The 25,978-nt window shown below is 39.4% G+C and overlaps 2 protein-coding genes across 2 annotated transcripts in view; one reads left to right on the top strand and one right to left on the bottom strand.

Moving 5' to 3' along the window:
• Positions 1-3,152, bottom strand: part of LIPI (lipase I) — a 73,021-nt gene extending 69,869 nt beyond the window's left edge. Inside the window, exon 1 of the mRNA XM_061134048.1 lies at positions 3,071-3,152. The gene's annotated coding sequence lies outside the window, so the exon portion shown is untranslated. The remainder of the gene's footprint in view (positions 1-3,070) is intronic.
• RBM11 (RNA binding motif protein 11) lies at positions 3,101-18,344 on the top strand. The gene is made up of 5 exons (XM_061134121.1): positions 3,101-3,353; positions 7,186-7,348; positions 8,647-8,719; positions 13,409-13,505; positions 16,621-18,344. The coding sequence occupies exons 1-5, from the start codon at positions 3,258-3,260 to the stop codon at positions 16,930-16,932; spliced, it is 741 nt and encodes a 246-aa protein (XP_060990104.1). The 5' UTR covers positions 3,101-3,257; the 3' UTR covers positions 16,933-18,344.
• The last annotated feature ends 7,634 nt before the right edge of the window (positions 18,345-25,978 follow it).

Genomic DNA, 25,978 nt, shown 5'->3' with positions numbered 1-25,978 from the left:
AACTATTTATGATATATCTACAGAGGTATCAGGGATTGTTCTAGATACTGAAACATATTACCTTATAGTATTTCACAGAGAGGAGGGATTGGAAAAGGTACATCAAGAAAACTATGGAACCAGACAGGTGGAGCAACCAGTGCTGAATCTACAGTGCTGAATGGCAAGCCTTGCAAGAAATGCTATTTGGGCTGAACTACAAAAGAGAATAACTCATCTGGACAAAGAAGGGGAGAAAGGAACTCTGGAGCTCTAGTTATATATACATAAACATACATATATGGGCTTCCCTGGTGGCTCAGCAGGAAGGAATCTGCCTGTCAATGCAGGAGACATGGGTTTGATCCTTAGGTTGGTAAGATCTCCTGGGAAAGGAAATGACAACCCACTCCAGTATTCTTGCCTGGGAAATCCCACGGACAGAGGAGCCTGGCGGGCTACAGTCCATGAGGTCTCAAGAGTTGGGCACAACTTAGCAGCTAAACCACCATCACCATATACAGGTGAGCATGTGTGCGTGCTTAGTTGCTTCATCATGTCAGACTCTGTGTGACCCTATGGACTGTAGCCCATCAGGCTCCTCAGCTCATGGGCTTCTCCAGGCAAGAATACTGGGGTGGGTCACCCATACCCTCCTCCAGGTGATCTTCCCGATCCAGGGGTCAAACCCGCATCTCCTTCATTGCAGGCAGATTCTTTACTGCTGAGCCATCAGGGAAGTGCGTGCATGCACGCGTGCACACACACACACACACACACACACACATTTTTGATGTCTTCATGCAGTTAGGGGTATAAAGCATCCTGATATGAGTGAAAAAAGACTATTTGTCCATGCATCTAACCCATTAGACCTTCTATGTGATTATATGTGACTGATGGTACAAGAAATGCTGAGAATAAAGTGGATTCTTTTTAAGCTACCACTAGGTTTATCACCATTCATTTACTCAGTATCAATTAGGAAATACAAAGAGAGGCCAAATTCTGAGCAAACAGCTAACTGCACTGAGTTGACTTTCAGACCTTAAAACATTAAATAATTACTCTCAAGGTACACATGCCATAAACTTATGTATTTCCAAAATAAAAGATGTGATAAGAACACCAAAATCATACACACTGTAGACAAAAAAAAAAAAAAAAGATGCAAATTTCAGTCCAGCAAGAAAACATGATGACTTACATGCCCTGCATATTTTACAGTCAAACCTGAAATTACAGCTTCCAGATAAGCAATGTCTGAGGGGGAGTTAAAGAGAAAATATCTTGGTTTGGATACAAATTTGGAGGTAAATGAATTTAAAAATCAATAGATCTACTCATAATAGAGACCTTCAAGTATACACTTATTTGATCAACATATATTTGCCATCCGCTTGTAATGTGCAGGATTTCCCTCATGACTCAGACAGTAAAAAATTTGCCTGCAATGTGAGAGACCTGGGTTTGATCCCTGGGTTGGGAACATCCCCTGGAGGAGGGAATGGCAACCCACTTTAGTATTCTTGTTGGGAGAATTCCCAGGGACAGAGGAGCCTTGTGGGCTACAGTTCATGGGGTCGCAGAGTCGGACATGACTGAACAACTGAACATACACACACACATACAATGTGCACATTTTCACAACCCCCTCCTACTATACTACAATACCAATGAAAGAAGAAAGAAAGAAGTGGAGACAGGACTTAAAGACTTATGATATATCAACTGAAGTTATTGACACATAATTTTCTATTTATATGTTCAAGAAATCTGCTTCTCCCATTATGCTCTAAGGTGATTTAGAAGGGCATATCTTTATAGGCACCTTTGTTTTCCAAGGATTAAAAATAGTGTCTGGCACATAGTGAGCACTCAGAAAATAGCTATTAAATGAGGTAATTTTATTAGTCCAACCCAATCCTTAAGAAATAGATCCTGAATTCTAAAAAGTGAAATGACTTGAAGTTATAAAATTAAGTAATGTCAGAATTCAGTTAGAAATCTGGATTCCAAAGATGTGTCCCTTTCCATCAAAAAAGATGATTTCTTTGGTCCAGTAACCATGTAAAAGAGTACTCTTCTTTGGTCCATGTAAAAGAATACTTTTTCAATTCAAAACGAACTATCACCACATTTCTTTGTAGACATATGGTATCAGAAAGGAAGCCAGATTAACAGTTGACAATATTTTGATTAATTTATCAAAATAGATTCTGAGTAAGTTTTCTTCCTCCTTTCAACTATCTTTACTGTTTTCAGGAATTTTTTCCCCAATCCTCCTCAAGTAAGAGTTAATTCTTCACCTCGGTCCACAGTTTACAAAGTACAGCCCTGATATAAAATACAAACATAAGATCCTACTAGTCACCCAGCAGGCGTGCATGCTGTCACTTCAGTCCTATCTGAGTCTCTGCAACACTATGGACTGTAGCCCACCAGTTTCCTCCATTCATGGGATTCTCCAAGCAAGAATACTCCAGTGGGTTGCCACGCCTTCCTCCAAGGGATCTTCCCAAACCAGGGACCCAACTCCTGTCTCCTGTGTCTCCTGCACTTCAGGCAGATACTTTACCCACTGAGCCAGGTAGGAAGCCCACAGTCACCCAGCAGCCATTCTCAAAAATTCTGGCTTCAGTAACAAAACTTGCTATAATCTTTCCAGCATTCCTTGGTTTAGTCTATTTTCTCAAGTTCAAATGCCTTCTGCAGCCTACCTAAATCCTGTGTCCATTTTCAAAGACTTCACTAGAGAACACTTCCTGGCTAAAGTAATTCTAGTACTCTATTCACATCCATGCACGTATGCGCTCATTCTTTCAAAGCGAGTTTTATGAAAAACACCAATTTTAAACCCCAATGACTTACTCGTTTACTCTTTGGAAACAAAGAAATTAGTCTTCCCCCATTAGCCTGTGAGCTTCGGTAATGAAGTTAGTATGTCTTAAATCATCTCTAAAGTCATTTTATTGAAATGTTTGTTGAACAAACCCCAAATCAATTAATAATGTCGTGCCCTGAAGAAACGAACGTATCTCCACAAGCAAGATGTCAAGGCCCCTTGCAGACTAATCTTAGTCTCACTCACTCTCCCACGGTCACGGTCGGATACGGGACTCGGCGAAGGTGCGGTGGGCGGTTACCACGGGGTGCTGGGGGCGTGGCCCCGCAGCCTCGCCCCGCCCCTGGCGCTCTTACTCTCCTCGTCGGCTCCGCCAGCAAGGAGAGAGGGCGTGGCCTCGGAGCCTCCTCCATCCTGGGGTCGAGCCGGAGGGATGTTGCCTACTCAGGAGGAAGCCGACAGGACGGTGTTTGTGGGAAATTTAGAGGCTCGAGTGCGGGAAGAGATTCTTTACGAGCTGTTCCTTCAGGTACAGTCGGCAGGGAACGGGTATCGGAGGGGCGGAGCGCGTCGAGCCGGAAGCGCAGCAGGAGGGGCGGGGCGCACCTGAACCACCCGGAGTCCGGCTCCCTTTCCCTCCGCATCCTTTGCTCTGCTTTTAATTTAGTTCCGCTTTGGCTCAGCTGTCTCCAGGTTAGCAAGTGGGTAGTGAAGTGACAAAAAGTGCGCCTCATTCCCAACCCTTCCCCTCCCCATCCCCATTGCAGAGGCTTGGGGTGTGCAGTGACTGGGATACCCCCAACCCCCAGCCCTGAGTCAGGGCTTTGCAGGGGCTGCCTGGCCTTGGTATGCTCAGGCACAACAGAAAACAGCTCTGTCACTGTCTTCCTTCAGTTAATCAGCACCCTGACGCCTTACATCCCGCGAAATGAGAGGAAGATATTTTAAATGCTTCCATATACTTACTTACTCTCCCAAGCCCTTCTATACAGGAGATGATTTTACTCCAGAATGATAAATGAGATTTCTGCATAATTTGGGCAGCCAAATCATGACTGAGACCGATAGATACCAGAATGATAAATGAGATTTCTGCATAATTTGGGCAGCCAAATCATGATTGAGACCGATAGATACCGTGACTAGTTCCCTTTATTTCATACCAAGAGGATCTTACGAAAACTTTTTCAGACCTGATAACTTATGTCTCCTGTATACACCTACTGTATACACATAGATCTTACTTGCTAAAGAGATATCCACATTCGGCCGTTCATTTAACCGTTTAGTGATCTATAATTACAATGACAGTAAGTAAGGTGCTAGACATACACATTGGAGACAGTCCTTGGTCTTTCTAAAAGGAGAAATTTAAAATTAATCATCATGTTTTAAAATAATGTGCAAAAAGAGGGACATTTAGTACAGCAAAGTTATTTCAAGTGTGAATTCTGATATCTGCAATGTGATTTTGGCCAAGTACATAAATAGCTCAGCACCACAGTTTCCTCAAATGTCAATGGGAGTCATAGTATCTACAGTATGCTGTGGTGTGAAGAGTGAGTAAACGCATCCAGATCAGACAGAACTGAACCTGGTATTTCCTAAGTGTTTGCTGCTGCTGCTACTGCTAAATAATACTACTATTACTATTATTAATAGTAATGATGCTTATCTCAAGAGAAATCAAAAGTGACTTTCCTCTATCAGAATAAGAGCAAGTTCCAAGGGAGACGATAGCAAAACTAAATACGGAAGGCTAAGCATGAGTACCAGAGGTGAAAGGGGTTCTTTATGTAGTTTCTGAAAGGCTCTACCTTTGTGTCTGAACTAAAGTGCCCCTCTGTTAATTATGAAGTGAAAGTGGAAGTGTTAGTCGCTCAGTCCTGTCTGACTCTTTGCAACCCCATAGATGGTAGCCCGCCAGGCTCCTCTGTCCATAGGATTCTCCAGGCAAGAAAACTGAAGTGGGTTGACATTTCCTTCTCCAGGGGATCATTCCAACCCAGGGATCAAACTTGGGTCTCCTGCATTGCAGGCAGACTCTTTACCATCTGAACCACCAAGAGATGCACACAATTTGATAGAATTTTCTCCAGGAACATAGTTTCCTTTCCTGGACATAAAACATTACTTGAAAAATATTGCTGATTTTAAGGCTTTAATGCTTATTTTCCTAACTTGACATCCTTTTAAACCTGCGTTTTTAATCTACTCTAATACTTATCTTTTCCTGCAGTTATTTTTCATCCTAGTATTATTTGGAATTTATCATTCTAACTTAAAAAAAAATGAAGGAAAGAAGAAGAGGAGGGATAGAGGGAGGTAGAAAGAAAATTTATAGTTCTTTTTCTCCAGAAAGCTTCTCTCATGTTGAGCCAACAAAAAGAGGGGGTTGGGAATGATGAGGTCAGTGGGATGGATAGACCTGAATGCCCCCATGTGCATATATTATTTCTAGTCAATAGGAACTGGATCTGTATCAGTTGTATGTGAAACTACAAGATACATTAGATAGATTGATAGTCTCATTTTTTTTATAATTTCTATCTAAATGTTCATCTCTCAATAGATCAGGCAGCAAAGCATTTGTTTTTATTTTTGCCTATGCTCTTCTGTATTCTGGGAGGATTTACTAAAGTGAGGTGTCTTTTAGAAAGGCTTCAACCCAGCAAAACTTTGCAAATCTTGACAACTGGCAGCACTGTTGACGTGTTTGACTCTGGTTTAAAAATCCTAAAAACTTGTGATGTGATTTTTTACTACCAGCGAGTCTTCTTGTTGAATTTCATCTTTTAAAAATGCATGGGTATATTTTTGCATTTGTAAAATTCAAAGCATGTAAGCATATTCTGTCCATTTGTAATTTCATATATTTAATATCACTTGTGGAAAAACACTGATTAAAATTGATTTGTTTTATTACTATATGGTTCTCCTTTTTACTAGTTTCTTTCAAATTTCTGGTTATCCTTGGAAGAGTGAAAATCAGGTTTAATATCTTTGTACTTTTAACCAAGAAACCTGGGCCAGGAAGATCCCCTGGAGAAGGAAATGGCAACCCACTCCAGTATTCTTGCCTGAAAAATCCCATGGACAGAGGAGCCTGGAGGGCTACAGTCCAAAGGATTACAGTCGGGCCCAACTGAGAGACTGCGCATAGCACAGTGCAGAGATTTCAAGGGAGAGATAATGGATTTAGTCTCAAATGTGTTGTTTGAAGTATAATCGCTTGGAGCTCTCAAGGAGACTGTCTCCATGAATGAGGCGTGAGCGGGAGGAAGAGATTTGTTGACAAGGTGGTTCTTGAAGCCAGAAGGGAGGATGAGTCTTTCCCTGGGAAAGTAGAGAATAAAGAAGGAAAGATTGAGTCTTGAAATACAGTATCATTTTAAAGATGATAATTAACATTTCTCATTAGATTAAAAACAATTCCTTAATATACGTATCCAACTCAACAGAGAAAAGCAATCAATCTTTAAAGTGCGATGAAAAAGTAGGAGCCATCTACCTTTAAATCTATGTGAGGCTTGGTAAGTACTTCCTCTAATCATTGTCATGATGGGAATGTGACATTTGAGGGTGTAATTAGCACTCTTCTACAATATTTGACTCTGCTTTTGTACTCTGTATTGCTAATTATAGGTTTTAGTCACAATAAGATCTGAATATTTTCAATTTTATTTTATCCTATTTTAATGATATACCATGGAATAATATTCCCCAGTTGTTAGACTTAGACCCTTACTAATTTTTCATTCTTACAAATAGTGCACCTACTTAAAAGTCTTAAACATATTAAAACACTTTTCCCTTTGAGAATATTTACCAAAGGGGCTTACCATATTAAAATACAGTTTCTATATAGATCAGAAATTTAATTTCTCTTGTGAAAACGTTTTAATCTTGTCAGAAAAAAAGTAGGTTTTAATGTGATGTTACCAGTTTCTTTATGGTAACATGAAGCTAACATCTCAAGGAATGCTTGAGAATGTTTATCTTTTCAATTATTTTTGAGTTAAACATGGTTTATATGTGTAGAGGCAAAGTAGTATTTTAATCTTAGATCTAAATGCACTCTAAATTGTTTTGTTAGGCCTATTTTTCCTTTTAAGATTTGGAACTATTACCTAAAATTTCCTGACCTTAACAACATAAGTGTTTTTTGATGAGCCAGAAAATGCCAAGAAAGTGTGATGAAGTATGATATTTATTGTTAGGAAAATACATGATCAAAAGAAGTATGTAAAGCTGTTATTGCTAACAGATTTGGAATTTTAGCCTAAATTGAATATAGTCGATTTTCTGAGTGTAAAAAAATCTTTAGATTTATGACAAAATAATTTTTAAGTTTTTTGCAGGCTGGGCCATTAACCAAAGTGACTATATGCAAAGACAGAGAAGGAAAGCCGAAATCTTTTGGATTTGTCTGCTTTAAACACCCAGAATCAGTGTCTTATGCCATAGCTTTGCTGAATGGAATTCGTTTGTATGGAAGACCAATTAATGTGCAGTATCGATTTGGTAGGTTCTCTTGCTGATGAAATCTTCCAAGTGTGTTTTGTTGGTGGTGTTGTTCCCAGAGGTGTAAACTTTTTTTTTTCCCCTATGTTTTTTATGTTATAGCCTAAGACCAAAAAAGTGCTCCTGTAGCATCTTAAAATTTCTCAGAACACATTCATAATGTTATGTGATTAGTTAATACTACCAAGGACATTGCCAAATCCATAGCATCTTTTTTATATTAAAATTTAAAGTTGTCATTTTTAATGTCAGCCAGAAAATAGCCATGATGTTTGCTATTGGCTGTTAAAAATTAAACAAATCTAAGTGCACTGGGGATACCCAACTCTAGCTTTTATGCAGCAAGGCTATTTGCTAATCTTCTTGTCAATGGTATCAAATATCTACCATTTGGATGATAGGGTGGGTGCCTTAGTTTTTGTCCTGGGTTTACCATGTTATACATATAACCCTGGATCTGAGCCCTGTAAAAGCAGCTGGCCAAAGTCTGACCCTTCATAGCCACAGAGAAAAGCTTCCTGACATGAATGGCCTCTAACACCTTCTCCTGCTCAACACTGTTCATCACTGATTAGATGCCCAGAGAACATGGCACTATTACTCTAGCCCTTTCATAGTTTGAGGACTCAGAGAGGCAGTGCTTATAGTTACGTTGCAATGCTTATGGTACTTATGTTCCTTCCTTGCTCAATGATTCAGGTTTATGGATGTACCCCTTGTTTGGTTTTTATTCTTCTTGCTGTACTAAAAAAAAAAAACATAAGAACAAGAAAACAATGCTGTCTTGTTGCAAAGGAAAAGGGCCACTTCACATTTCATTTTGTCTTAACAAAGATAATTAATTGGCCCCATCATGCTCTCAATTAACCACCGATTAACTCATACCGACAGTAAAACAGGTCGGGCTGTGTCCTGTTCTGACACATCCCCAGCCAGCTGCGCAGCAGCCTCTTCAGGTTACACTCACATTTGTCAGTGCAGTTTAGAGAATGCATGCCTTCTACACAGAAGGCAAATAACACTGATTACTTGCCATCTTTAGTTTACAGGTATATATTAGCAAGCAGCATTACCTACTTTGTATGGCAATGTCAGCCTAATTCTTTTCTACAGTCATTGCTTTGGACAAAGCTTGGTTATAATTCAGGCTCTTACAGTGATATAAGCAACCTTGTAAATAGTACTTGGGAGGTCAGAGACATCTTGTGTATTTTATATGGAGTTTTTGAAAATGGCTTAATGTGAGAACTCCAAAAAGATGTACCATGAAGTAATCTGTTATTCTTTTTCTTTTGAAGGGAGCTCTCGCTCTTATGAACCTGCTAACCAAAGTTTTGAAAGCTGTGTTAAGATAAACTCACACAGCTACAGGTAATTAAAAATATTTTTTTCATAAAGGTAAGGCAAATAAATATGGTCTTAATACCAGGAAGGGTTTTCATATATTCTATAAAACCTTTCTATTTAGACATAAGTTAATATTAAAGAATTCATATTTCCTAAAGCCATGAAAAGTGACAGAAAGTATTTTCATTTAAAATTCAGTCAATATTTTCTGTAGTAGGTGGGAGAGATTTATATTTGTAGCATTGTTTATAGATTACCGTGTACTTTTCATTACCGTGAAATCATTTAAGTGTGCAAAGTCTCACTGCGATGGATCATAGAAATACTATTATCCATATTTTATACTGGAATATAGAGATGCAAAAGTTAACTAATTGCCAAGGGCACAAAGATGAAAAGGTGATAGTTTCTAGGCTTGAAATTAAGCCTTTGAACATTAAGTCACTCTATTTATTTTACTACTTTTTAGTATGTCTCTATGGTAATTTTCAAAATATTCTCATTTGATGTAGACTTATTTCTTGATGCAACCATAGCCTGCAGGGGCACTCTCAGTTTAGCTATACCAAAGGTCATGGAACAGAAAGTCTCCCAAACCAGATTAAGATGCTCAAATCACAGCATTTATTAAACCAATTTAAAAGATACAGTGAAAAGCAAAAGGAAAGCTTTGGGTATTGGATAATTTAACATTTGGAGGATAGGATACAAGTAGGCAGAGGACCCTACTAGCCAAGTTCTGGTTACACTGATATTCATACGACCTGTTTCTCTCCATTGCATCAGCCTTCCCCACTGATCGTGAGGTTATTAGCCCTAGAGTGGGCTTCCCAGGTGGCTCTGGTGGTAAAGAACCATCTCCCAATGCAGGAGACTTAAGAGATGCAAGTTCCATCCCTACGTCAGGAAGATCCCCTGGAGAAGGCATGGCAACCCATTCCAGTATTCTTGCCTGGAGAATCTCTGGACAGGCTACAACTGGGCAGGCTACAGTCCATAGGGTCGCACAGAATCAGACACACCTGAATCAACTTAGCAAGCACGCACTCATGAGCCCTAGAGTTGAGGTTAGAGTAAGAGATTCCATTCAGATAGAAAGTTCCTAGAGCTAATCTCGCTTACTTGCTTTCTCAAAGAGACCGAGGGGCAAATATACCTGGCCACAGAAGGAGCTGCATACCCACAAGGTCTACCTGAGTTTCTTAGGCAGAGCAGACACAAGAACAGCACAACTTAGCCCAGAGGCGCCATGATAATGACTTGGTCTTTCCTTCCCTTTCTACCTGTGACTAACAGTCTTATTTGTTCCATCGTATTTTCTACTGAATCTATCTGTGGCATCTCTTAACACATACTAAATTATTTATTTTGAAAATGTTATGTATATTATGAATTCTGCCTAAGTCTCCCAAGTCACTTGCTTGTTCTAATTACAGTATCATCACTATCTCATAAATCTGTATTAGCTGAGTTCTAGCTACACTAATGTTCATTCATAGCCCCTGTTTCTCTCTGCTGCTGCATCAGATCCATCAGTGTATCTTGCGTAAAAGCTTCCATATGCGTTTCTTCTGAGTTTTATCCACCCTGGTGGTTTTCTTGTTTTCTGTAGCAGAACTGAATGTTCTCAAGTAAACTAACAACATTTGAACCTCCCATGCCTGCTAATTATATCTACCCTCCTAAGCATAAAAGAGTGACCTCTTAGGACTGGCAGTTACCCAGACTCATCTTTTGCAGAAGTACTGCACCCCACACATAACACAGTGCGCTCCACGTCCCCATTGTCCCCCACATTTCTAAATCCGTGAAATCGGGACAAAGTAGGTGCTGAATTCAGACTATCTGAATTTGAATCCTGCCTCTGTCACTTTATTAACAGTATAACCCTGGACAAATGATCACACTGTACCTCATATCTACAATGAGGATAATTATTGTCAGAATCAAAAGTTATAGTTTCAAGGTATTTAAAATAGTGGGCATATAGCAAGTATCCAGTGAGTACTTTCAGCAAATGTTGGCGGGAGGCAGTGGTGATTCACTCCCTTGGTATGAAAGGAATTGTGGACTCATGAATTGTGCCATTTAGGTTACATAAAAACGTCCCCTCTTCTAGTGGCACAAGATACCTCTTTTTCCTTATGAGTTTGGAAAAAAACAAGGTATTGCTAGGTGTGGGTCAGAAGAAGAAAGACTAGATAAACAACTTAAAAGACAGCAGTAACTCTTACATGTTCTACTTCTGTTTGATATACTTTTAATTATCACAAATTCTAGGGTAAAAGATCAGAGATAGGTATATATTCCATAATACTCCCCTTCACTGGTAATACCTTATTCTTCTAGTATGTGCTGCATTATAAAGGAAGAATGAGAAAAGGCCGTAGTGTCCTAGAAGTGTTGTGCAGAGAATGCTGCTCTTGTCATACCCTAGTCTTTCACTAGTCTTGCTTGGAAATGTGTTTTTGTGCTTGTTACTACCTCTTATACCTTCTGCTTTTAGTAAATAGTTACTGTATTAGTGTGCTTGTGTTAGTCACCCAGTCGTGTCGGACTCTTTGACCTCATGGACTATAGCCTGCCAGGCTTCTCTGTCCATGGGATTCTTCAGGAAAAAATACTGGAATGTGTTGCTATTCCCTTCTCCAGGGGATCTTTCCAACGCAAGGATCAAAACCCAGTCTCAGGCATGGCAAGCAGATTCTTTACCATCACAGCCACCAGTGCTAGTTCAGTTCAGTGCAGTTCAGTCACTCAGTCATGTCTGACTCTTTGTGACCCCATGGACTGCAGCATGCCAGGCTTCCCTGTCCATCACCAACTCCCGGAGCTTGCTGAGTCAGTGATGCCATCCAACCATCTCATCCTCTGTTGTCCCCTTCTCCTGCCTTCTGTCTTTCCCAGCATCAGGGTCTTTTCTGATGAGTCACTTCTTCACATCAGGTGGCCAAAGAATTGGAGTTTCAGCTTCAGCATCAGTCCTTCCAATGAACACCCAGGACTGATCTCCTTTAGGATGGACAGGTTGGATCTCCTTGCAGTCCAAGGGACTCTCAAGGGTCTTCTCCAACACCGCAGTTTAAAAGCATCAATTCTTTGGTGCTATGCTTTCTTTATAGTGTAACTCTCACATATAAGGTCACATTCTGAACTATTTGGGGTTAGGACTATAACATATAAATTTTGAGTTGACACAGTTCAACTTGTGACTTCCCAAGTTACATGTGACTCCTCTATGGAGAAACATATGCATGCCCTAAGATTCTCATGGGAAAGATAGTGGTTTTAGAAATTTTGCATCTATTTTCATAATGGTGCTAATCTCACCACCTCTGCTACTGGGTCACATCTTCCCCAGTCATTGTGCTCTTTATCTTGTTTATTTACCATCACTGACTGCAAACACATGTTCATGTCTCCTTGAACTTTGTCCAAATCGGTCTGTTATCTTTTCCCCTTCTTCTCACTGAAAAATTATCCTTCACATCTTTACTTCCTATTCACTTCTTAACCCCACTGTTATTTGGAAGCTGTTCTTTTAACAGTTTGTTGTCAGGAATCTTCTGATCAATGATAGAATAGCTCTGATGCTTACCCAGTTTACTCTAAAAACCAACACTGACTAAGTATTTCCTCACTGAAACCCACTTTTCCACTAGCTTCTGTGATCCTGCTCTCACCATGAACCAGCGCCTGTCAGTCTGACAGCTTCTTCTTGTTCTCCCGCTGTTGTCTTTGCCTCCATCTGCCTGTTTTAATTCACCCTTCCCACAGTAAACTTCCTGTCCTAAGATTAGCAGTATTAGTGTCAAAATTGTGGCATACTGTGGAGCAAGTAGAATGAAGACTAGCTATAATGAGGACTAGCTGAGAATCCAGCCAGTACATGTAACATTGGAATTTATTAGAGATCTCCATAGATGCAAACATTACATATATAAATGAAATTTTTTGACAGTTCTGATGTTAATAAGGGATTGGGCATGTGTGCAAAATCACTTCAGTCGTGTCTGTCTCTTTGCAACCCTATGAACTGTAACCCTCCAGGCTCCTCTGTCCATGGAATTCTCCAGACAAGAATACTGAAGTGGGTTGCCATACCCTCCTCCGGGGCATCTTCCCAACCCAGGAATCGAACCCGAGTCTCTCACATCTTCTGCATTGGCAGGCGGGTTCTTTACCACTATCACTGTGTGGGAGAAATCAGCAAATATGTGTTCATGCTAATATCAGCAGCCTGTTTAACAAAGAGCATAATTTTTTTAGTTAAACAGTGATAGTACCTTCAAAAATAAATTGAAAAAAATCCTCTTTTTCTTTAACCTTTTTTTATTTGTAGAAGATTGAGTGTACGCTTGGTAATTATTATTGACTTATGTTGCTTTCTTCATAGAATCTGAGTGTTCTATGCCTTTATACAACTATAACATGAATTAACATTTTCCTATCAGAAAGCCAAATATGACTCTAAATATTGAAATTTCAGTATGTAGTAATTAATAAGAAGAGTTACTGCTATGTCACTACATTATCAGTGTAATAATTGATTGTATGTTTAAAGTTAATTTATCTTAATTGAGCTTTTAGAGATGCTCTTTAATTATGAAGCTGTCTCTTTTTTTTTTTTTTTAAGACTAGAGTACCTAGGAATAGGAACCCAGTCCATAGGAATTTTAACTTCATATTACTTCTTCTTTTACCTCCCTAAAGAAATGAAGAAGCCATGGGCAGATCTCCCTTTTCCATGCAGTTCTCTCCAATTAATAATGCATCTTTATCTCAAGAATATTTTCTCTTTCAGAAGATGGTAAGTTTGATATGCCTTTGGTTGAAAATGTAACATGATAATACAAACTATAAAGGATATGAAAACTGCTTGGAACTTAAGCTCAACTCTAAGCCTAGAGTGAAGGCAGAAGATGCCTTGAGCACTGTGCCCCGGTGGCGATCTGCTCTTTTATCATCTGAAATCCCACACATGTTATCTCCACAAAAAGCCAGTGTATCAATGAAAAATAACAGATGCAAGTGATAATGCACTGTGGTAAAGTAAAATTTGAATCACTTAAATGACTATATTTTTTAAATTTAAAAGGTATGTTTCTAGAATTGAATACTATTTAATGAAGCATTTTGATAGAATGTAGTCACCAATCACAATATACTGCTTTTGTACATATATTTTTATTTTAACTAAAGGCAAAGTTTCTCAATTGGTAGAGTAAACTACCTTATTTCCAAAGACTCTCAAAAATGTGGTTCTGGCCTAGAAATCACAGTGGTGAACTATATTGTTAAAGGGGAACTAAGAAATGTTTTCTTCTAACTTCTCATTTTATACATAATAAAATTGAGGTTCAGAGATTAATCAGCAAGCCCAAGATTATACAACTTGTTAATGACAGCTGTGGGACAGGTATTCTGTCCCACGGAATACACAGGTATTCTGATTCACACGTGATTTCTTGCAAACATCCAACATACATATGAGCTTCACATTTTTCAATTAGCCATTTTCACTTGGTAAACATAATGAAAGTTGATAATTTCATTTTTGGAAAAAATTTTTCTTGGTTATACGGTCTGTGCTTAGTTGGGTCTGACTCGTTTATGACCCTATGGACTGTAGCCCACCAGGCTTCTCTGTGTGTGGGATTTCCCAGGCAAGAATACTGGAGTAGGTAGCTATTTCCTTCTCCAGAGGATCTTCCCAACCCAGGGATCAAATACAAGTCTCCTGCATTACAGGCAGAATCTTTACCCACTGAGCCGTCAGGAAAGCCCGTTTCTTGTTTATGGTGAGATGTTAATAAACAGCCAATTCTCATCTAAAACCATCAATATCTTCTTTGTGGCATTATTTTTATCTTTGATGAGATGAGAAATACATACATACACACGCACACACGAGAGCTTGTTTTCCCTATTAATCTTTTTTAATGAAAGTAAATAACTTTATGATCACATTGTCCACAGTCTATTTATACTTTCATTCAAAAATATTAGTAAGTACTAATGTTGCCCCATTCAGTATTACTGGTTACTAATTTTATTTTTTATTTTTAATTGGAGGAAAATTGCTTAGCAATGTTGTGTTGGTTTCTGCTGTACACCATGAATCAGCCCCAAGTATGCATATATGCCCCCCTCTTGAGCCTCCCTCCTACCCACCGAATCCGAGCCCCCCAGGTCATCGCAGAGCACAGAGGTGAGCTCAGCTCCCTCTGTTTTATAGCGGCTTCCCTCTAGCTGTCTGTTTTACCCATGGTGATATACTTTTTTCAGTGCTACTCTCTCAATTTGTCCCACCCTCTGCTTCCTCTGCCTTGTCCACAAGTCTGCTTTCTGCATCTGTGTCTCTATTCCTGCCCTGCAAATAGGTCCTTAATCCACTTTGAATAGCTGGAAAATTGAGTTAATCTATCTTAAGAATTGACTGCTGTGCTGTACAATATGGTGACTATCAGCCATCCATAAGGAGTGATTTTTTTCATTTTATTTAATCTTTTTTCCACTCCAAAAATTTTTTATTTTTATTTTTTCATTCATTTTTATTAGTTGGAGGCTAATTACTGTATAGAACAGACTTTTGGACTCTATGAGAGAAGGCGAGGGTGGGATGATCTGAGAGAATAGCACTGAAACATATATATTATCAAGTGTGAAACAGATCGCCAGTCCAGGTTGGATGCATGAGACCAGTGCTCAGGGCTGGTACATTTTACTTAATTTTAATTAAAGTTTAAGTTTAGAAACAGAAACTTGATGCAGTTATTGCAAAACTTTGAAGTCTGTTTGAAAAAAACTTGGGTATGTATATCTACTATTTCAACTACATTTTTATATAATCTAAATTCTGATTAAATATTTTCATTGAAAATTTAGTATCCAAATTGAATATGCTTTTGAATATACGTATAAGTACATAAATATATAGGGCTTCTCTGGTAGCTCCCTTGGAGAAGGAAATGGCAACCCACTCCATTATTCTTGCCTGAAAAACCCCATGGATGGAGGAGCCTAGTAGGCTACAGTCCATGGGGCCGAAAAGAATCGGACACAACTGAGCAACATCACTTTCTTTCTTTCCCTGGTAGCTCAGTCAGTAAAGAATCTATCTGTAGTGCAGGAGACCCGGGTTCAACCCCTGGGTTGGGAAGATCCCCTGGAAAAGGAAATGGCAGCCCATTCCAGTATTCTTGCCCAAGAAATCCTATGGACAGAGGAGCCTGGTGGGCTACCGTCCATGGGGTCACAAGAGTCGGACACAACTTAGCTACTAAACCACATCCATAAGTATAAAAGGCACACCAGATTTTGAAGACTTAGTATAAAAAAGTAAAATATCTCATGAATAATTTTTATATTGGTTACATGTTGAAATGACAATATTTTGGACATCTGGGGATAAATAAAATATATCAGGGCTTCCCAAGTGACTCAGTGATAAATAATCCAGCTGCCAATGCAGGAGACACAGATGTGGGTTGTTCAGTCCCTTGGTCAGGAAGATCCCCTGGAGTAGGAAATGGCAGCTCACTCCAGTATTCCTGCCTTGGAAGTTCCATGGACAGAGAAGCCTGGCAGGCTATAGTCCATGGGATGGCAAAGAATCGAAACAACCAAGCAGATGAGCACACACTCAAGATACATTATTTAAATTGCACCTGTTTCATTGTTATTTTCATCCTGTGACTTTTAGATTTAAAACTACCTATGTGGCTTTCATTTCTGTAGGACAGCACTAATCTGTAATGTAGTGCGCCATACACCAGCTGGAATCTTTGTTAATCGTCTAAGGAAACTACCGCATCCCTGTCCTTCCTATACTGACCCATGGTTTGGTTTGCTCGTAGTTGTTTGTATAGTAAGTGTATACTCTAACTTTTTCTTTTTTTTCCTTCGTGGGCTTGTTCCGGTAGGTGAATATGTGCGGGTTTTTCCCACAGCAGTGGCCTGCATATAGCCCAGCACTGCAGCTTCCTTACTATGAGATGACAGCTCCACTTCCTAGTAGCACCTCCGCATCTCCCTCGCTGAATCATGTTTCAGATCTGGAGGCTGGACCCAGCTCTTACGAATGGACTCAGCAGCAACCAAGTGACTCAGACCCTTATCAGACAAATAAACGAAAGAGGCAGAGACAAAGCAGCGATAGCGATAGCAGCCCAGAAAACAGCAGAGGAAATGAGTATAGCCCAAAGTTCCAAAAGTGTAAGAAAAAGAGATACTAGTATTTACATTCAAATGAAATGTACTTCTGCTAGTCTTCATTCTCTTAAAAGAGAAATCTGTATTCTACGAAAGGACCAATTCCATGGCTTTCTTGTCTTCTTTGAAATATATAACAATATGATATCTGATTTGCTATTTAATTTTTGTCTTGAATGACAAAAATCTTAAAAACAATATAATGTGCTTTTTGTATTTGTAATGGTGTTGTTAACAAGAAACACTCTTGAGTTGTTATGTTTTAGGATCAATGATGAACTTACAGTAAACCATTAATCAAAAGTCACTTACTGAGCACTTATGGAGAAGACACCATGATCTACATTGTTGCCTGTAACCCTCAGCTGAAATTAGGAGTGGAATGGTCAGTTTTCTGAATGAAACTAATACAAATCTTTGAGTTGTATGTTTTTCCTAAGAAGAGAGAATAAGCAGCGTTTAGTTTCCTTTATTACTAATACTTTATTTTATGTCTAAATATCTTGTCTCAGCCTTACTCTCATACATATTTACTTCATAAAACAAGGATATACAACAGTGATACCAAACGAAAGACGATTATCATGTGGCTAGCTTTTGGTTCCTTCCCTTCATATGATTATATATAAATAGAAATACCTGCCTCTTTACTTCCTGCTTATTAATTGTATTTTATGAAAATTAGTTGGCTATGTCAGTATTTATTGTCCACCTCTTTTTCCATCCGGGTTGGAGAGCATATATTGGACACATTTAGATCTTGATAATGAACAATAATTTCAATAGAAAATGTCACTATTGTATGATATTTAATGTTTATCATAAAATTAGCTTTCCTATTTCTGGACCATTTATTTGCAGGGATAAACAGACTACATGTAAAATTAATGATTTATTTGGACAATCTTGTTAACTTTGTAGCTCATCATAAACTAGAATGCTGAAAATATTTATTTATTGAATCCAATTGAAAGGATCCCACAGCTTCATTAGGAGCTAACCACCCAATTTTAATCATTCTTTGATATTTCTTTTGTGTATTGCATTGCACCTTATAGATATTTATTATGACTTAAAATAATAAAATATTTTTAGCAAAAATAGTAGCTGAATTTAACTTCTGGGTATGATTATACAATGCAGTCATGTTTTAAATGTAAATATTAGTCTGATTTGATCTGGCAAATGTGAAAATCTAAATTCTGCTTAATGTAGCTTGATCTATATAACTTCATATTGCTGAATATTCAAACTAAAAATGAAGACCTTTTTTAAAATTAACACTTTTGCAATTTAGAATCATACCAAAGGGAAAATTTCTTTCTATGTAAATAGGAAGTGCTATATATCTAAAACACATTAACTTCACCTCTGCACTTTCTTCAGTTCTTACACCTTGCAAATTTCCTAAGCCCCAGATTATTTCATTGTAATTGGCATTATAGGAAATATATACACATAAGAAATATCTTAACAAGTACCAGGTTAAGAAAATTATCTTGAAATATTGTTACATGAGTTAAAATCTTTGAACTGCAAGGCATTCTTGCAATTTCTTTCATCACAGGCTGGAATTATCTGGATATCAACTTTACCAAGTCAACCAACCAAAAGGCAAATTCACCTGTTTACACTGGTGTCTTCCCTGATGGCTCAGTTGGTAAAGAATCTGCCTGCAATGCAGGAGACCCCTATTTTTTGGTTGACAACAGTCATAATGAATGATGACTGACTTATGTTTTAAAGTCATCTTTTTTAAAGCCTCTTGTAATTATTGTAAAGAAAGGGAAGTTAAAGCAGGTAGTTAGGTAGTCAAGAGATTTTTCCGGGGAAGCCTTAGAAGTTTGGGATATTAAAAGAATTAGTTGAAGAAATGGAGTTGGATTTGGAGAAGGTGGATCTAAAAGATCTTCTGGGGAGTCAGGAATAAGGAGCTAGAGGTAAAGGTAAGTATAAGAAGGAGGCAGAGGAGAATTTACAGTAAAACAAATTTCTGTTCTAAGTCTGACTTCTGCTCTTGAATTTTGTTAAGGAGATATTTTCTTGTTGTTTAGTCACTCAGTCGCTCAGTTGTGTCTGACTCTTTTGTGACCCCATGAGCTGTACCCCACCAGGCTCCTCTGTCCATGAGATTTCCCTGGGCAAGAATACTGGAGTGGGTTGCCATTTCTTTATCCAGATGATCTTGCCAACCCAGGGATCAAAGTGTCCCCTGCAGGCAGATTCTTTGCCAGCTGGGAAACCCGAGGGAACATTTTAGGCCAGTTTCACCATGTTTAATACGTTTTGTGCCCTTCTTGCTATTTGATCCTCCCAGAGTACCAAGAGGGTATTTGTGTAGGATGAGAGCATTCTATAAGCCCCTTAAATATAAAAGCTTTTATAAATTATATGATCCATTGTCTGGCCTTTCACAATTAGGATCTGCATGAGTATATCTATTCAAATGTAACACAAACTATTGTTTCTTTGGGGGAAGACCTGGAGGTAAACTTCCAAGCTTAGAATATAATTTAACTATGTGCATCAGAGGTGTGCAGAGGTGCAGAAGAGGACACAGAAAATGCAGCCTCCATAATCCAAAGGAACTCCCAAAAATAGCTGAAAAGAAGGAGAACAAGTTGCCACAGGCAGTAAGGATGGTACTCCAGTCTCCCACAAATCCGTCTATCTATCTGCCATCTAACCCATGATTCCTGGTAGACAGTACTGAGAAAGGAATTCTCAACACTACAAAGATAGTGAGATAGTAAGGGTTGTAGATTAGACAGTCCCCTGAGAGCCAATAATGGTTCTTCATCTCTCAGAACCTTGACCTGACAGCCGGCCTCATCCAGGCACAGACCCTATGATCTGCACCCCCAATAGGCAGACAACAAGAGAGGATGCTCCTTCTGCAGCTAAGCCAAGCTCTCAGAACCCCAAAATCAAGATGGTTGTCTTTTCACCATGTTTATAGTTTATTTTGCTTTGCAAAAGCTTTAAGTTGAATTAGGTCCCATTTACTTATTTTTGTTTTTATTTCTATTCTCTAGGAGGTGGGTCATAGAGGATCTTGCTGTGATTTATGCCATAGAGTGTTCTGCCTAAATTTGGGGAGTTTTATAGTTTCTGGCCTTACTTTTAGGTCTTTAACCCATTTTGAGTTTATCTTTGTGTATGGTGTTAGGAGGAGTTCAAAAGCATTCTCAGAAAGAAAAATAGAAATCACATATTAATGCATATATACGGAAGCTAGAAAGATGGTACTGATGAACCTATTTGCAGGACAGCAATGGAGACACCGACATAGATAGTTCAGTTCAGTTCAGTTCAGTCGCTCAGTCGTGTCCGACTCTTTGCGACCCCATGGACTGCAGCACACCAGGCCTTCCTATGCGTCACCAACTCCCGGAGCTTGCTCGAACTCATCTCCATTGAGTCAGTGGTGCCATCCAACCATCTCATCCTCTGTCGTCCCCTTCTCCTCCTGCCTTCTATCTTCCCCAGCATCAGGGTCTTTTCCAATGAGTCAGTTCTTCACATCAGGTGGCCAAAGTATTGGAGTTTCAACTTCAGCATCAGTCCTTCCAATGAATATTCAGGACTGATTTCCTTTAGGATGGACTGGTTTGATCTCCTTGCAGTCCAAGGGACTCTCAAGAGTCTTCTCCAACACCACAGTTCAAAAGCATCAATTCTTTGGTGCTCAGCTTTCTTTATAGTCCAACTCTCACATCCGTACACGACCTCTGGAAAAAACCATAGCTTTGACTATATGGACCTTTGTTGGCAAAGTAATGTCTCTGCTTTTAAATATGCTATCTAGGTTGGTTATGACTTTTTGTCTAAGGAGCAAGCGTCTTTTAATTTCATGGCTGCAGTCACCATCCGCAGTGATTTTGGAGCCCCGCAAAATAAAATCTCTCACTGTTTCCATTGTTTCCCTCATCTATTTGCCATGAAGTGATGAGTCTGGACAGACATAGAGAACAGACTTATAGTCAGTGGAGAAAGGAGAGGGTGGGATGAATGGAGAGAGTAGCATGGAAACATAAACATTAGCATATGTAAAATAGTGGGAATTTGCTCTGTGACACAGGAGCTGAAACAGGTGTTCTGTGACAACTTAGAGGGGTGGGATAGGATGGGATGTGGGAGAAGTTCAAGAGGGAGGGGATATATGTATACTTACAGCTGACTCATGTTGATATATAACAGAAACCAATGCAATATTGTAAAGCAATTATCAATTAAAATTAAAAATACAAAAAAAGCTCAAAATACAATTAATTTTTTTTTTAATTTTAAAAAAATCAAGATCAGTGAAGCACCTCATTCAGTTTTAGAGGAAACTCACAACAAAGTTTGTTCAAGTGAACATCAGTCCAGTGAGAATCTCAAATTCACTGGTCTCTGAGGCCAGTTCAAACAACAGCTATATAGAACCTATGCCTGTATATTCTGTCTACCCTATGATTCTCATTCTTATGAAAAACACTTATAGATAGCACAATACAAAACAATAACACAAAAGACGAGGACAAATGGACACAATGACTATCTCTGGAAAAGCGAAGATGTTAGGTACACAGTCGTGTTTAAATCTTTGTCCCCCAGGCTCCTTTTTCTGATGGATTTTCCAGGCAAGAATACTGGAGTGGGTCACCATTCCCTTCTCCAGAGAATCTTCCTGAGCAAGGGGTCAAACCTGGGTGTCTCCTACATTGCAGGCAGATTCTTTACCATCTGAGTCACTAGGAAAAGCTGTTATCTCTGGGAAGGACTAATTTATTTATTTTTTTCTTTTTTTTTTTTTCCATTTATTTTTGTTAGTTGGAGGCTAATTACCTCACAACATTGCAGTGGGTTTTGTCATACATTGACATGAATCAGCCATGGAGTTACATGTATTCCCCATCCCGATCCCCCCTCCCACCTCCCTCTCCACCCGATTCCTCTGGGTCTTCCCAGTGCACCAGGCCCGAGCACTTGTCTCATGCATCCCACCTGGGCTGGTGATCTGTTTCATTATAGATAATATACGTGCTGTTCTCTCGAAACATCCCACCCTCACCTTCTCCCACAGAGTCCAAAAGTCTGTTCTGTACATCTGTGTCTCTTTTTCTGTTTTGCATATAGGGTTATCATTACCATCTTTCTAAATTCCATATATATGTGTTAGTATGCTGTAATGCTTTTATCTTTCTGGCTTACTTCACGCTGTATAATGGGCTCCAGTTTCATCCATCTCATTAGAACTGATTCAAATGAATCCTTTTTAACAGCTGAGTAATATTCCATGGTGTATATGTACCACAGCTTCCTTATCCATTCGTCTGCTGATGGGCATCTAGCTTGCTTCCCTGTCCTGGCTATTATAAACAGTGCTGCGATGAACATTGGGATGCACATGTCTCTTTCAGATCTGGTTTCCTCAGTGTGTATGCCCAGAAGTGGTATTGCTGGGTCATATGGCAGTTCTATTTCCAGTTTTTAAAAAAATCTCCACAGTTCTCCATAGTGGCTGTTCTAGTTTGCATTCCCACCAACAGTGTAAGAGGGTTCCCTTTTCTCCACACCCTCTCCAGCATTTATTGCTTGTAGAAAACTGAGAATCACAATACCTAGAGAACTGGTTCTAGCCCAGAATTTTTCCTGTATATCTAAACTATGAGTATCTCCATTTTTAAAAAGGGAAAGTTCTTATCACCCTCATTTAATTGAACATGTGGCAGAGACCCAAGAGTCAGACTGATAAGAAAGTTGAATTTCTCTGGCATCGTTGCAGATTTCAAAATCACTGCACCCTCCAGAGTGAGTGGGGAGTCCTGAATACCCCATCCTCATTATCAAAACTCTTGGGAGGAAAACTTTTCCTCAACCAACTTGTGTCCAAGTGGCTGGGGACCTGTGTACTAATTAACAACATACAGATCAACAAGATGTATTAGCGTTCTCTGGAGAAGCAGAACCAATAGGATTGGTTGACTGATTAATAGATTGATTGTCAGGAATTTTCTCACATGATATGGAGGCTGACAAGATCTGCAGTAAGCAAGCTGGAGACCCAGGGCATCCAGCCATGTAGTTCCAGTCCAACTCTGAATGCCTGAGAATCAGGAGAGTCAGGGGTATGTTTCCAGTCTGAAGGACATTCAAAACCCAGTGTCCCAACTTGAAATCAAGCAAGCAGGAAGAGTTCCTGCTTCTCCAGGGGGAGAAGTCAACCTTTTGTTCCACCCAGGACTGTGATCCTCAGATTAGATGAGGATAACTGACATTAGGGAAAGCAGTCTGCTTTACTAAGGAGTCATCAATTTAAATATCAGACTAATCCAGAAACACCCAGAAGAATGTTTGACAAAATGTCTGGGCCCTCTGCAGTCCAGTCGAGTTGACACTAAAATTAACCATCACATAGGAGAAGAATCCACATGCATGTGAGAAGGAAGGACTCCCCAAACTGCCAAAGACCATGGTTTCAAGACCTGCTTAACAAAAGGAGGAGCAGCTGGAGCTTCAGTGGGAAAGTATAGAAGCTTCTCTCAGGTTTGTTTACACAATCGTCCATCCAGGTGCTAGGGATGGTTCTCTTCTGGGGTGGTTGCTGGTTGTTCAGTCACTAATTGTGTCTGACTCTGCAACCCCATGAACTGCAGCATGCCAGGTTTCCCTGTCCTTCACCATCTCCTGGAGTTTGTTCAAACTCATGTCCTTTGAGTCAGTGATGCCAACCAACCATCTCATCCTCCGTCACCTTTTCTCCCACACTCAGTCTTTCCCAGCATCAAGGTATTTTCTAATGGGACGGAAAGCTCCCCTAAAGGAGAGTTTAAGGCCGCTGAACTCTCACATCCCAGGACTAAGAATCAGTCTCCTCCTAAACAAGAAACTCCCTCCAAGGGGTTATTACAGCTCTTAAACCAGTAAAGGAAGTTTAAGTAAGGTTTCTTTCCAAGGCTGCTGTTCATTCAGATGTTTTTAAAGTAATCCTTATATCATTCTCATGGGTGATTGGTCCCTTTAATAGAAAATTCACTTGTCTGTTTATATTCAGGTAAGGAACCTGATGCTAAAATTTGAAGAAAAAAAAATTAGTCTTTCTTAAATGGTAAAATTCAGTAACACTTCAATTCTGTTTATTATGAGCTAAAGTATATTGAGTCCAACTAACATATGCTTCTCTATGAGTGGCCAGGCATTTTTTTAAATTGAGTGTCTCTGCAACACCTGGTCATTTTCCTTTAATCAGAGATTCTTAAGTGAGTGATTATATTGCTTTAAAATTCACATAAAATTGCCTAAACTTAAAAGAGCATCCCTCAGTAATAGCAAAGCTCAGACCCCAAAGCCAGATTTTGGATGGCAGATCAGATCAGCCATCAACCCAACTTGCCCTAACTCAGAATACGAGCACAAAAATAGAATCTGATTAAAATAAACATCATACTTAGAAAACAAGAAGATAAGAAACTCCAAATGTCAGCCTGTGGGTTGTATGTGAAAATCGGAGAGAGGCAGTTACAAGTCATTACTTTGATGAAAATCTCAGATCTATCTTTATCGCAAATTGGTACCACCACCACATTCTGCCCACAGATTATCCAGCCACCCATGAGGCAGCTTCTTTCCTCCCTGTCCCCCATCAAAGAAGGACTGAGATAATCATTCTGACCCACTATACCCCAGAAGTAATTGGGAACTTCATGAAAGAATTGTGCAGTTTACTATAATGTACTTTTCTGAAGAACACTGGAGATGAGTTCACTGAACTGCTTCAAATAATTAAATCTTCAGGCAATAGCAGAAGAAAATATTAATCAGATGTCCTTTGTTTACTGCAGAAGATGTCCTTACTTGATTAGGGGAGTAGGAATGAATAAATGGGTGGACGAATTGGTGAAGAAATAAGGGACTGAAGCTTTAAGAGGCTGAAAACCCAAATATTACTTATTCAGGCAGCTGCCTGCCACGCATTTGTCATGAGAAACACACCCTATAAATGAGGAAGCTGAAGTTTAATTGCCCAAAACTACACATCTTTCAGCAGAGAAAACCTAGTTTAAAAGTGTCATGAGACCTGTTCCAGTGCTCTAAATACACTACCACACTGTTGGTACTTAAGATTTGCTTGCAGGATCTGTAATAACTGGATGGTGCTTTTAAATGGAAATTTATTAACAGCTATCATAATTATTTCACTTCCCTGATGTCTAAGCTGGTAAGGATCTGCCTGCAATGCAGGAGACCTCGGTTATATCCCTGGCTGGAGAAGGGAATGGCTACCCATTCCAGTATTCTGACGTGGATAACCCCATATACCATGGGGTCACACAGGGTCAGACATGACTGAGAGACTTTCACTCACTCAGGGTTGATTTCATCGTCACTTGTGCTAGACATAAACCTGCACCTTATGGTCACTATGACTAAAAATGAGGTTCTGGGTAAAGACTGTGCCTAAACTTAGTACAAATTTCAAATTTATTAAGGTTACTTTGGGTAAATTCAGTTCAGTTCAGTTCAGTCACTCAGTCATGTCCAACTCCTTGCAACTCCAGGGACTGCAGCACACCAGGCCTCCCTGTCCATCACCAACTCCTGGAGTTTACTAAAACCCATATCCATTGAGTCACTGATGCCATCCAACCATCTCATCCTCTGTCGTCCCCTTCTCCTCCCGCCTTCAATCTTTCCTAGCATCACAGTCTTTTCAAATGAGTCACTTCTTCACATCAAGTGGCCAAAGTATTGGAGTTTCAACTTCAGCATCACTTCTTCCATTGAATATTCAGGACTGATTTTCTTTAAGATGGACTGGTTTGATTTCCTTGCAGTCTAAGGGACTCCCAAGAGTCCTCTTCAACACCACAGTTAAAAAGCATCAATTCTTTGGTGCTCAGCTTTCCTATAGTCCAACTTTCACATTTGTACATGACTACTGGAAAGCCATAGCCTTGACTAGATGGACCTTTGTGGACAAAGTAATGTCTCTGCTTTTTAATATGTTGTCTAGGATGGTCATAACTTTTCTTCCAAGGAGCAAGTGTCTTTTAATTTCATGGCTGCAATCACCATCTGCAGTGA

This window comes from Dama dama, chromosome 31, assembly GCF_033118175.1.
Source record: "Dama dama isolate Ldn47 chromosome 31, ASM3311817v1, whole genome shotgun sequence".
In the NCBI taxonomy this organism is placed as follows: domain Eukaryota; kingdom Metazoa; phylum Chordata; class Mammalia; order Artiodactyla; family Cervidae; genus Dama; species Dama dama.
Note: the sequence above shows the minus strand (reverse complement) of the source record. Positions and strands in the feature narration are given on the sequence as shown.